The 11,199-nt window shown below is 41.8% G+C and overlaps 1 protein-coding gene and 1 long non-coding RNA gene across 5 annotated transcripts; one reads left to right on the top strand and one right to left on the bottom strand.

Annotated features, from left to right (window-relative positions):
* Window positions 1-362: 362 nt before the first annotated feature.
* Window positions 363-2,231, bottom strand: LOC148851975 (caffeic acid 3-O-methyltransferase-like). Its single transcript, XM_088946278.1, has 4 exons — window positions 1,704-2,231; window positions 1,246-1,556; window positions 1,063-1,127; window positions 363-761 (listed from the first exon to the last, which is right to left on the bottom strand). Exons 1-4 carry the CDS (start codon window positions 2,126-2,128, stop codon window positions 465-467), a joined length of 1,098 nt encoding a protein of 365 aa, XP_088802404.1. The 5' UTR covers window positions 2,129-2,231; the 3' UTR covers window positions 363-464.
* A 2,536-nt stretch (window positions 2,232-4,767) lies between these two features.
* On the top strand, window positions 4,768-10,747 carry LOC148851974 (uncharacterized). 4 transcript variants are annotated; one of them, XR_016098931.1, is made up of 5 exons: window positions 4,768-7,216; window positions 7,298-7,713; window positions 7,783-8,243; window positions 8,388-9,909; window positions 9,996-10,747. It is a non-coding gene; the product is annotated as an uncharacterized LOC148851974 (long non-coding RNA). The 4 variants fall into 4 exon arrangements; XR_016098933.1 differs by having other exon boundaries at window positions 4,768-4,989; window positions 8,388-10,747; XR_016098932.1 differs by having other exon boundaries at window positions 4,768-7,209; window positions 8,388-10,747.
* The last annotated feature ends 452 nt before the right edge of the window (window positions 10,748-11,199 follow it).

The following is an 11,199-nucleotide window of genomic DNA, read 5'->3' as shown; positions in this document are numbered from 1 at the left end:
CTTATATTCTTATATTTTATCAATGGATCAGATATTGGCTCAATCCAACCCAATCTAATATAAATTCATTATGGATGGACCATGTCCAAGCCATTCCAATAAATACTTTGGACCATTAAATCTGGACTGATCTAATTCATATATGTTATTGGTCTGTCCAATCCATCCAAATTGATTTTGGTTTGGATGGTCCAATCCAAAACTGGTCCATTGACACCCCTAATCATAGGGACTCAGGAGATAGCAGGAAATATGAACTTTGTGATCATAGACTTGCTTTACGAACGAGAGAATATATGTCCAGTGTTTATGGAATTTGGGAAAGATTATACCAGATTGAAGCATTTTTGGAAAATAAAATATGCACACCATAAAGATCAAACTGCATTTCATTCTTATTCGGATGCATAATTTAAAAAGTCAGAAACAAGTTTGAAGGTAAAAAAGAAAAAAGAAGGAACTAATTATTTGTGGAACTCCATAACCCAAGTATGGTAAGCATTGCAAACAATTTCACAACCAGCAAAGCCCGAATCTATTGCCAAGGCCTCAAACTCCTTTTGCGTCCTCTCTTTTCCTCCAGGGCAATGAGTTAGCATGACTAAATCATGTGTGAAGGCAATATTAGAGCGGTAACTAGCTTCTGGAGCCATTGGAAGAATTGATTCAACAATGATCACTTTTCCTGACTTTGGTAGGGCTTTCCAACAGTTTCTCAAAATCTTTAAGCAATCTTCATCATTCCAGTCATGAAGTATCCACTACAAAAATCACGAAATTAAAATATATATATATATATTTGGAGACATGAAATCACAAAAGAACATATCGAAAATGTACCCTATAATACTGTAGATTTTAAATTCCTAAATACTCTCTGTCTATGTTTTATCACTTCCTTCGTTTAAGGACTAATAGACATTATGACTTTCTTGATTTGTAAACTTTATTTGCTTTAAATGACTTGATACTACAAAGAGATTCATGGTGAATGTAATTCTCTTCTAGATATCGTGGGACATATCCAGTCTACCCCTCTCAAGACCTAAAAGTAGAACTAACCTTCATAAAAATGGCTTCTCCTTTGGGGACATATTCAAACATATCTCCTCCAACATGTTTCACACCTGTCCCATGGTTACAAATACTTTCTGAGTTTCTGTTAGCTGTTAGAAATTAAAGGAAGTAGAAAAGCTGGGGTTTTTCTACTAATAATTATCAAGCCAAGCCAAATAAAATTCTTACCAGGGTAGGATGGTGCTGCTTCTATCACATGAAGCAAATCAAAATTGATACCTTTGATTTGAGGATACCTAGATGTAATCATTTTTAGTGTGGTTCCATTCCCACCTCCCACGTCAACCACCTCTTTAAGACCTTCAAATCCCTTGTATGTGTCAAGAATCTTCTTCAAGACTATTGTGGTGTGACCTGACATTCCCTTATTAAAGAATTCGTTATACCTTGAATCTTTCTCACAGTACTGAAATAAGGTCATTCCGTGTTCCTTATGGAAAGGAATTCCACCTTCCAATATAACATCTCTCAGCTGGTACCTGCAAGCAGCGATAAAGTTCAGATAGAATGTAATGTTTTTTTTTTTTTCTCCTGGAAATACAGAATGCATGTCACATAAGGAGTGATGTTGGTGGTGGAATATTTTGCCCAAATCAGAGATCATAGCTCGGCAAGTAAGATCATACCAGCTATCAATGAGCGACTTGTCCTGATGCAGTAGAAGCAGGGGTCGAAGAGACACTCCGTCCTGGCTGTTGGTGAAAAATTTGCAGACAGGAGCCAAGCCATAACGCCTTTCAACTTGGTCATTGTCCCGTTGGACGAGAGAGCATTTAACAACAGAGTAACTCGTCAGTAGAGACAAGAGACGGTCGAGCATGGTTGCTGCATCTGGGTTTTCAGTGTGAAGGTGCAAGGCAATCTCTGAAGCCGAGAGGTACGCATCAGGGCCAGCTCTAGATATGATCTCAAACACATCTAGTTCTGTAGTGACTTTCAAGGCCATAGGAAGCACTGAAGCACTTGCCAATTGCATGGCCGCCAATATACAGTTTTCTTCTTCTTTCTCTTCATTTGGGGTTTCAAAGTGATTACTGAGGATTAAAGCCATACTCACTGTAGAGCAGAACTAGAAAGAAAGCTACACAGTTAGAATAAAGATAATCCCTCTCTCACGGCTCACAATCTCACTGTTTATGAAATATATAGAGGCTCGTCCGTGATGTGAATGACATGTGATTTTAATGCCTGATGTGATTTGTAGTTTGATGGCAACCACTACCAGCCATTAGGTAGGCTTCTACTTAGACTTTTGTTTTTATTTTTTTTCTTTGGTTAACAGAATTTCACTTTTCACTCCACAAGCAACAAAACAACAAAGCAAAGATCAGAAACACCAAAAAAAGAAATCACTTACTAGTACTACTAACTACTTGGACTCAGTTAGGAAAGAGTACAAATACAATTATGTAGTGTAAATATATACAGAATACAAGATTTTGTACTCTACATGTATGTTTGTATTTGTACTCTTTTCAAACTGAGCTTTTGGCTGCTTTTGGATGCAACACAAAATTGTTTGCACTAGTATAAAAATGCATGGGAGTGCAAATGAAAATAATGCATATTTTGATTTAATTTTGTTTTGCACTTTATATTATTCTGATTCACATCTTATTTTACTTTATTTGAACTACAATTAAAGAAAATAAGGTAAATTTTGAAAAAAAAAATCAGATTTTTCACCCAAGTCATTTGCACTCCTATAACTTTGCATCAATACAAATTTATTTGCCTTGCAACCAAACACCGCCTTAGGAACAGAAACAAAAGTAATCAACTAAAATAGTTTATGAAATAGGACAAAGGGCATGCGTCCAACCTCTCTTTTGAAGAGACCAAACCCCACTGGGCAAGGAGATGAGAAAGCCGATTCTAGTCTCGTTTAACAAAGAACAAAGAAACTGAAAGAACTTGGGCAAGGTTTAGATAGTCAAGTAACAAAAATATTATTTACGACGCTGCCCTTCCTGTTGTCAATACAAATTTTGTGTGTAAATTTGGAGCACAAAAATTAATGTGGACAAATTCAAAGGAATTTGATTTTTTTTCCAGAAATTTAAATGGGATACAGACTCACATTTTCTTGGCAAAGAAAACCCTCTGATTCTCTTGCCTTGGACGAAAGCCGAAACTGTGACTAGAACTTGCAATTATGAGAAGCAAACAACGCCCAACCTTGTGTCAATGAAAATTTACTCATGCTCAATCAATGATTAGAACATAAACAGCTGAAACAATGTTCTTATTTGTAGAATTAATAGAAGCCCTTTGAATCATGGGAATTTCACGGGTTGATGTAGCACGAAGTTGTAACAATTTCGGTGCTTCGGCAATTCAAGAGTTGGGGTATTTCTTCTTTCTTCCTTGATCTTAGTGCAGCGCATTCCCTCTCCTTTATCAAAAACAACGGAAGCGGTCGAAGAAAAACGGAAGCAGTGGTTGAAAGGGGGGAGCCGAATGGGAGCTTCCTCTTGTTTTCTCCTCTATTTATAGAGGCTCACCAATTGAAGATGAGTTGGTTTGAAATATTTGAATTGATTTGAATGGTTTCAATTCAATTCATCACCATTTAATGTTAATTGAAATGGGGGCACTAAATTGACATATTGGTGATCATTTTGTCAACCTAATTAAGGTAATTAAATCATTTAATTGAAGTTAATTTCAATCGCTAACTGTACTTGGAACAAAGTGCCACTTGGCACATGGTTGGGCCTACACATGAAAGGAAATCCAATTGATTAATTGTAACATTCCTTCTTAACTTAGATTAAATTGGATGCCATTGAGATCTGATAATTCAATTTAAATGCTCTTCTCTAGACTGAAATGGAAATTGAATCAATCTCCCTTAATTATGGGGCCATGTTCAACTAATTGGGAAATCATTTATGAAGAGGCCACTTATTAGCTAGGTGTAATAACACCTCATGGGTAACGTGGTCGGTCAAGATCCAACCAGAATTTCTTCCCCCCTCTTTTTGTTTATTATTTATTTTCTTGAATTCATGTTGGGCTCAATGGGATAGAAGGTTTTAGTGGGACCCAATGTATGGGCCCTCTATCGTATTATTCCAAGGTGTTGGAGCCCAACACCTTATTTTTGTGCCAAATTTTACCTTATTTTCTTTAATTGTAGTTCAAATAAAGTAAAATAAGATGTGAAGCAGAATAAAGTAAAGCGCAAAACAAAATGAAATCAAAATATGCATTATTTTCATTTGCACTTCCATGCATTTTTATACTAATGCAAACAATTTTGTGTTGCAACCAAAATCAGCCTAAAGCTCAACTTGAAAAGAGTACAGATACAAATATACATGTGGAGTACAAAATCTTGTATTTTGCATTATTTTGTATATATTTACACAACATAATTGTATGTGAACTCTTTCCAAACTGAGCCAAAGTAGTTAGTAGTACTAGTAAGTAATTTCTTTTTTTGGTGTTTCTCGTCTTTGCTCTGTTGTTTTCTTGCTTGTGGAGTGAAATTCTGTTAACCAAAGAAAAAAAAATGAAGATATTTTCGTTTAACAAAGAAAAAAAGAAACAAAAGTTTAGGTAGAAGCCTACCTAATGGCTGGTAGTGGTTGCCATCAAACAACAATTCACATCACGCATTCACATTACATGTCATTAGCATCATCGATGAGCCTCTATATAGTTCATAAATTGTGAGATTGTGAGCCATGAGAGAGATTATCCTTATTCTAACTGTGCAGCTTTCTTTCTAGTTCTGGTCTACAGTGAGTATGGATTTTGATGCTGCTCAATCCGAGGTGGTGTACGAACTGAGGAGAGCATCCAGGTAGTCCTTGTTGACAGGGCGAGGCCGAGCTACAAGGATGAGGCTGCGCTTCAAGACCTATGATCAAGAAAGAAATCAGAGGCCCGAGGAGTTATCCCTGGGTAAGTACTCTGACGCTCAAGTTAGTAAGAAGTGGTGGGTGGTCGGGCCGAGCTAAGTAGCAGTACTGGTCTCAGAAGTAGGATCCCTTACCTCGAGCATGGAGTGCCTTTTTATAGCCAAAGATACATATCCTGGCCAGAGGTACTCGAGATAGAGTCCCATTTCCTTTAGGAATCATCTTTCCTTACTCCTCCTTATCTGTAATTGTGCTCATCCGCATGACGTGTAGTTGACATGGCTGGAAGGAAAAGACGGGGGCCACAATAATAATATAGCTAGGCTGATGTGTAAAAGCCTAGATGACATGGCAGGGCACTAGCTAGGCAGCCACATGTCTCGCAGGACCAGCTCAACCATAACCCGAACACCACTCCCCCAGTTCTGAAGTCGAGGAATGAAGTAGTCCAATTCGTTCTTCAGCTGAAGAGCTTCAAGTTGATGTCTGGATGGGCATCTGGCCTTTTTGGTGTTCCCCGGTGACTGTCACAATCTCGAGAACCAGGCAATATGAGGAATGGCCAAGGAATCTTCCCATCATTGGGTGTAGAACTCTAAAAGCTCTGACTTCGGAATTCAAACCACTCCCCGAAATGTTGTGCGGTTGTGTAGCTTGGCGAAGGGCCAATGTGTCGAACTAAGCTTCCGAGTTTATCCTGTAGGGACCGAGGAATGACTCTGGTTCCAAGTGGAAGTCAAGCTTTGGTGCAGTGGTGATGCTCGGCCATGGTGCATCGAGATTTGGAGTTGGATCCGTATTTCAGAATCTGGGTTTGTGTCATGCTCGGCTTTGATGTGCTGACCTTCTGAAATTGAGGCTTAGCTTGGCCATATGTCGAGGAAAGGCCTTTTGCTGATGGTTGGATGCCGAGCTCTGGAATTGAGGTTGTGATTTTCGGCCACGGGGTGCTGAGCTGTGAAGACGGGTTCCTTCGAGGTTTCCGAGCTGTGAAACTAAAGTTATCATGATTCGTCCTTGCCATGTCAGTCGTTGTCGAGGAGTCTTTCGCTCATCGACTGCAGAACTTAAATGAGAACTAAAGTTTCGGTTCCCAAACCACTTCCCTAGTTCTGCTGTCGAGGAGGGGAGTCCTTGGCAAGACTACTGCATGGCCTTGTAGCCTTAAGCAACCTATCCAAGGACTTGAGTGCCCTAGCCGAGGGTCTATGTCGAAGGTTGGACCGGTACGGTGGGTCTCCGCGCCAAAGGTTGGACAGGTAGTGTAGTTGAACCGGTGCAATTAATAGGTATAATTGCTGCTTGCGGAGGATGCGACATAGGTTTTCAAGGATTCCCGTCATACGTTATTGGTCTTCTGAGGCATTGTTAGAGGTGCTTCATCTGCACCATTGATCTCTTCTCGAACCGTGCTCCCGATGGTTATAAAAGGGAAGACATTGGAGAGCTCGGCAACTAACACGATAGATAGCTTGGTGGCCTTCGCTCCTCAGCTCTTGTGAATTGCCCAATATGTCCTTTTCATCTCATTAGTGCTCTTCCTCTTTCGGGTCCTTCAGTAGTTCCGGTTCCAGCTCTTCTTATGGCACGAACTACGAGCCTTAGTTGAGAGATTTTGTGCCTGCCGAAGTTAAGGAGGCTGAGGCTGGTCCCTCCGAGATGGAAGCAGAGCTTTCTCTACGGGTAGGTCATCAGTTTGGCACAACGTCCTGCATCTTGGCGCCCGAGGATATGGCTCGGATCCGAGCTATGTACGCCATTCCTGCAGAACACCAAATGAGGTATCCACTTCCTGGGGAGATGGCCACTAATTCTCAGCTCAATGAACTATGTGTTTATGAGCATAATTTGGAGGCTGGACTGAGGTTCCAGTTGAGCGAGGGGTTCGCCGAGGTGCAAAACTGGTACAGGGTGTTTCCGGTGCTGCTGATGCCAAACTCCTTTAGGTTTCTGGTCGAACTTATGTCCTACTGTGTCGTCTGTGATGTTGAGCTGACCCTGGTGATGGTGAACTTGATTCTCTAGCTGAAACACCACCAGCAGTGGTACTATTACTTCTCCACTTGGTGGAATATTCTTTGTGTGCATTCCCAAGGGTCCCCCTTTTCCTGTCTAGTTGCGGGAGTCAAGGATGACTCTATTGCAGCCCCAATGGTGAGCGCTCACTTGAGAGGAGAGGTCGGCCCTGAGCATGATTCACGAAATTGGCGTTATCGCGTACACATCCTTGAAGATGTTGATGCTCGTCGGGCTGATGGAGAGGGTAGCTGGTCTGTTTCCTTTACTATTTGTTCGCCGAGTTAAATTTATCTTGCCTGCCTTTTACTTACATTAGGTATCCTGTATTGTAGGTTTAAGTATAGTTAGCGAGGAAGAGATTGTTCACTAGATGAAGGCACTTCGGCAAAGATAGGAGCAAGCTGGTGCGCAACCAGAAGCTCACTCCAAGACAAGAGAACGGCCATGTTCTGCAAATAGGGGGGCTCGTCGACAACTGAGAGTCCGGCAGTAGGAGGATGAGGAGGACGATGTGGTTGTGGTCGACCCTGAAGGGGTTCGTCGTCCCATAGGTGCGTCGGCAACTAAGGCAAGCAGTAGCTTGGGTTTGCATGTGTCGAGGTGGTCGGTTCATTTGGACCACAATCTGGAGATGCCTGGGGTTCCCGAGCAATTATTGAAGGGAATCATGACAATATCAATAGCTTGAGAATCAATTGGAGTCGGTAGTAGAGCACTGGAGCGTGCGCTGCTATGGTCTGTGGCACAGGTAAGTCTCCTCTTCTTATTCCTTGTGTTTCATTCTCTTTCTTGGTATACTTATCATGTTTGTCTTCAGAATGCTTGTGCGGAGATAGCGCTGGTTGATCATCTTCGAGACTTCAATTCATCGTACGAATGGGAACACTCTGAGTATCTACAGCAGAAGGCCCAGTTGGCCGAGCTGCAGGCTGCTGGGGAGAAATCAGCTGCTCTTAAGAGGGAGGTTGCCATGCTAAAGGTACAGTTGTTCGGGCAAGCAAGCCTTGTCCGGGAGCTGAAGCGAAAGATTGCCAAGCTTAAGGTAGAGCGAGACAGGTTGAGGCAGGAGGCTATCGAGGAGGTAGCCAACCAATACAAGGCGCCAGAGGAGATGCAGCTGCAAATGGATGATTAGTGATAAGTATGGTAGATGCAGCTAGTGGAGGAGCCTTGGTAAATAAAACACCCAAAGCGGCCAGAGAATTAATTTCCAACATGGCCAAAAATTCTCAACAGTTCGGAGCAAGAACAGATGGCACCACTAGGCGTGTTAATGAGGTAAGTCATGTTAATTTGGAAAATATAATTTCAGATTTAACTGCTTTGGTAAGACAATTGGTTGCAAGGCAATTGCAAACTACTAGGGTATGTGGTGTCTGTTCAATCCCTGGGCATCCTAAGGATATGTGTCCATCACTACAGGATGGATCGATGCAGAAAGTTAATACCGTAGGAGGACTTCCGAGCTAGCCTCAATGCAAGTATGACCCCTACTCTAATTACTACAATCTTGGGTGGAGGGATCATCAAAATCTGAGCTACGGAAACCAAGGATGACCACAGAGATATCAGCCCGAAGCTTTCAATACACAGCCCCAATTTTCAGCACCTATCACAGTGCAAGGCCAACCCTGAAGTTCAGGTATGTCATTAGATGAAAGAGTTAAGGCTGTAGCTACTAACACACAGCAATTTCAGTAGGAAACAAGAGCCAGCATCCAAAACTTGAGGAACCAAATCAGCCAACTCGCTACTTCCATTAGCAAGTTGGAGGCACAGATCTCCGGGGAAACTACCATCACAGACAGTAGTCAACCCCAAGGAAAGTGTAAATGCAATGGTGCTAAGAAGCGTGAAGGAGTTGCAGCTCCAACCTACCTCACCAACGAGGGCAGGTAAAGGAGACAAGGAAGAGGAGAGACAAAGTTCAACCGATGATCCCATTGAGGTAATATCCGATCCCCCTCCCACTAAGATTACTAATGCCATTATACCACCTTTTCCTAGTAGGTTGGAAAAGCTCAAGAAGGAGGAATATGAGCAGGAAGTCTTAGAAACCTTCAAGAAGGTGGAAATCAAAATCCCCTTGTTAGATGCTATAAAACCGATCCCAAGATATGCAAAGTTTCTACAGGAATTATGCACTAACAAGAGGAGGTTGCAAATCGATGAGAAGGTAAGGGTTGGAGAATGGCAATAAACGAATCGAGCATGCCATGCTAGACTTAGGTGCATCCATGAACGTCATGCCATACTTGATTTACTATGCTTTGAGATTAGGTCCCTTAAAGGAAACTAAAGTTGTTATTCAGCTAGCTGATCGTTCTAATGCCAACCCGGAAGGGATTGTTGAAGATGTGTTGGTGCAGGTTAAAGATTTAATTTTTCTAGCCAATTTTTACATCCTGAAGAAGGAGGAGGACACAATCACAAGTTCAGCCCCACTTCTATTAGGCATGCCATTCATGAAAACGGCCAAGACCAAAATAGATGTGGATGAGGGTACCCTCTCCGTCGAGTTCGACAGAGAGATTGTTAAATTTAATATATTTGAAGTTATGAAATACCCAAGTGAATGCCATTTGATCTGCTCTATTGATACCATTGATTCGATTGTGCAGGAAGTTTTTGGAGAGGAGGGCATGGATGAGGAACTTGAATTCAATGCACAATTGGACAGGGATGAGGAGTTTGATACACCCTATGACACTATGGAACCGATGCCGGAACAAAAGGTAATCAATTCTGATCTTCCATCGTCATGTTCTCACAAGAAATTGTTACCTTCTGTTTTGCAGGCTCCGGAGTTCGACCTAAAGACCTTACTTGATCACCTTAAGTATGCGTACTTGGGCGAGAAAGAGACACTTCCCGTGGTCATTGTGAAAGGGTTGACCGAATGGTATTGCTGCTTATGTCAACATCCAGATGGTGGCATCATGAAGTGAGCTTTTATCCCATATGGTATTGCTACATATGTCTTCATCCAGATGGGTACTTACACGGGTGGCCTCCACACTTTTGTTGTAGTCGGTCTAGCCTCCAAGCCTCTCCATATCGACAGTAAGCCCCAGCCGGGTTCGGAAAGCTCACTAGTCTTCGTAACTTTGACACTTCAACTAACAATCTCGAAGGAGATATCTCAGAACTCAGGTCCCTGACACAATTCATCTCTCTACAACTCTTCGAGAATAATCTGCCAGGAGAAATGCCCTAAGAGTTTGGGGATTTTAAGTATCTCATGAATTTGACGCTTTACTGGAACAACCTAAGTGGTACTCTCCCTCAGAGGCTTGATTACTAGACAGACTTCAATACCATCGATGTCTCTAAGAATTATTTGGCGGGTCTAATTCCGCCTGATATGTACAAGAACGACAAATTGAAAGCCTTGCTCATGCTGCATAACAAGTTTATTGGAGAAATTCCATCCACTTACATGAATTATTCAACTCTAACTCTTTTCTACGTAAGCAATGATTCCCTTTCTAGCAGCGTCCCTACTGGAATCTAGGATTTGCCCAACCTCAACAACATCGATTTCACAATGAATCACCTGCAATGAGCTGTTACGTTCGACATTGCGAATGCCAAAGCATTGTGGCAGTTATACATTGCAAATACAAGACTTTCAAGTGAATTGCCGCCAAAAATCTCAAAAGTGATGACTTTGATTTCTATTGGCTTGACCTCCATGTTAGATAGTTTTGTGTGCCCTTAGCTTCAATCTGATTTGATGTACTTTTGTTATTTAGTGGAAATAAATAAAGTGCATGTTTGATTCATGTTGTTTGGTTTAATTCTGTGTAAAACCCTAAAACTGGACATTTATAGAGACTCATGTTAGTTTTAAATGTTCACAGCCGTTGGATAAGTCTGGGGAGATTTATCCTGCCAAGGCTGATACTGGTGTGCCACCAAGTGTTGGGATGGCCTGTCTCAGCCATCTGGGTAAGACCCGAGCCACATGCAGTATGGGATTACTTGAATCTTTGAACCGGACCAGATTTCTAGTATTGCCCTGGACCTTAGAGATAGATGGGCAAAACTGGAAAGTTACACCTGACCCCTATACTCGATTATGACATTTCACTAGGTGTTGGATCAGGCTGCTTTTGATATGCCAATCAGTGAGATCCTTAGCGGGGATCAAAACCTGGGTATGTTGGGGCAGTTTGAGAATTCATCTGAGTGGGTGATCATAGTGACAGAATCAGCCACTTTGTCGGACAAA

The sequence above is a fragment of the Nelumbo lutea genome, chromosome 5 (genome assembly GCF_056320005.1).
Source record: "Nelumbo lutea isolate HS-2025 chromosome 5, American lotus-T2T, whole genome shotgun sequence".
Lineage (NCBI taxonomy): Eukaryota > Viridiplantae > Streptophyta > Magnoliopsida > Proteales > Nelumbonaceae > Nelumbo > Nelumbo lutea.
Note: the sequence above shows the minus strand (reverse complement) of the source record. Positions and strands in the feature narration are given on the sequence as shown.

Coding starts and splice junctions, on each gene's coding strand:
- LOC148851975 (XM_088946278.1), bottom strand. CDS start 2,128: ATGGCTTTAATCCTCAGTAATCACTTTGAAACCCCAAATGAAGAGAAA. Junction 1,557..1,703: donor AAGTCGCTCATTGATAGCTG/GTATGATCTTAC, acceptor CGCTGCTTGCAG/GTACCAGCTGAGAGATGTTA. Junction 762..1,062: donor GAGAAGCCATTTTTATGAAG/GTTAGTTCTACT, acceptor TGATTTTTGTAG/TGGATACTTCATGACTGGAA.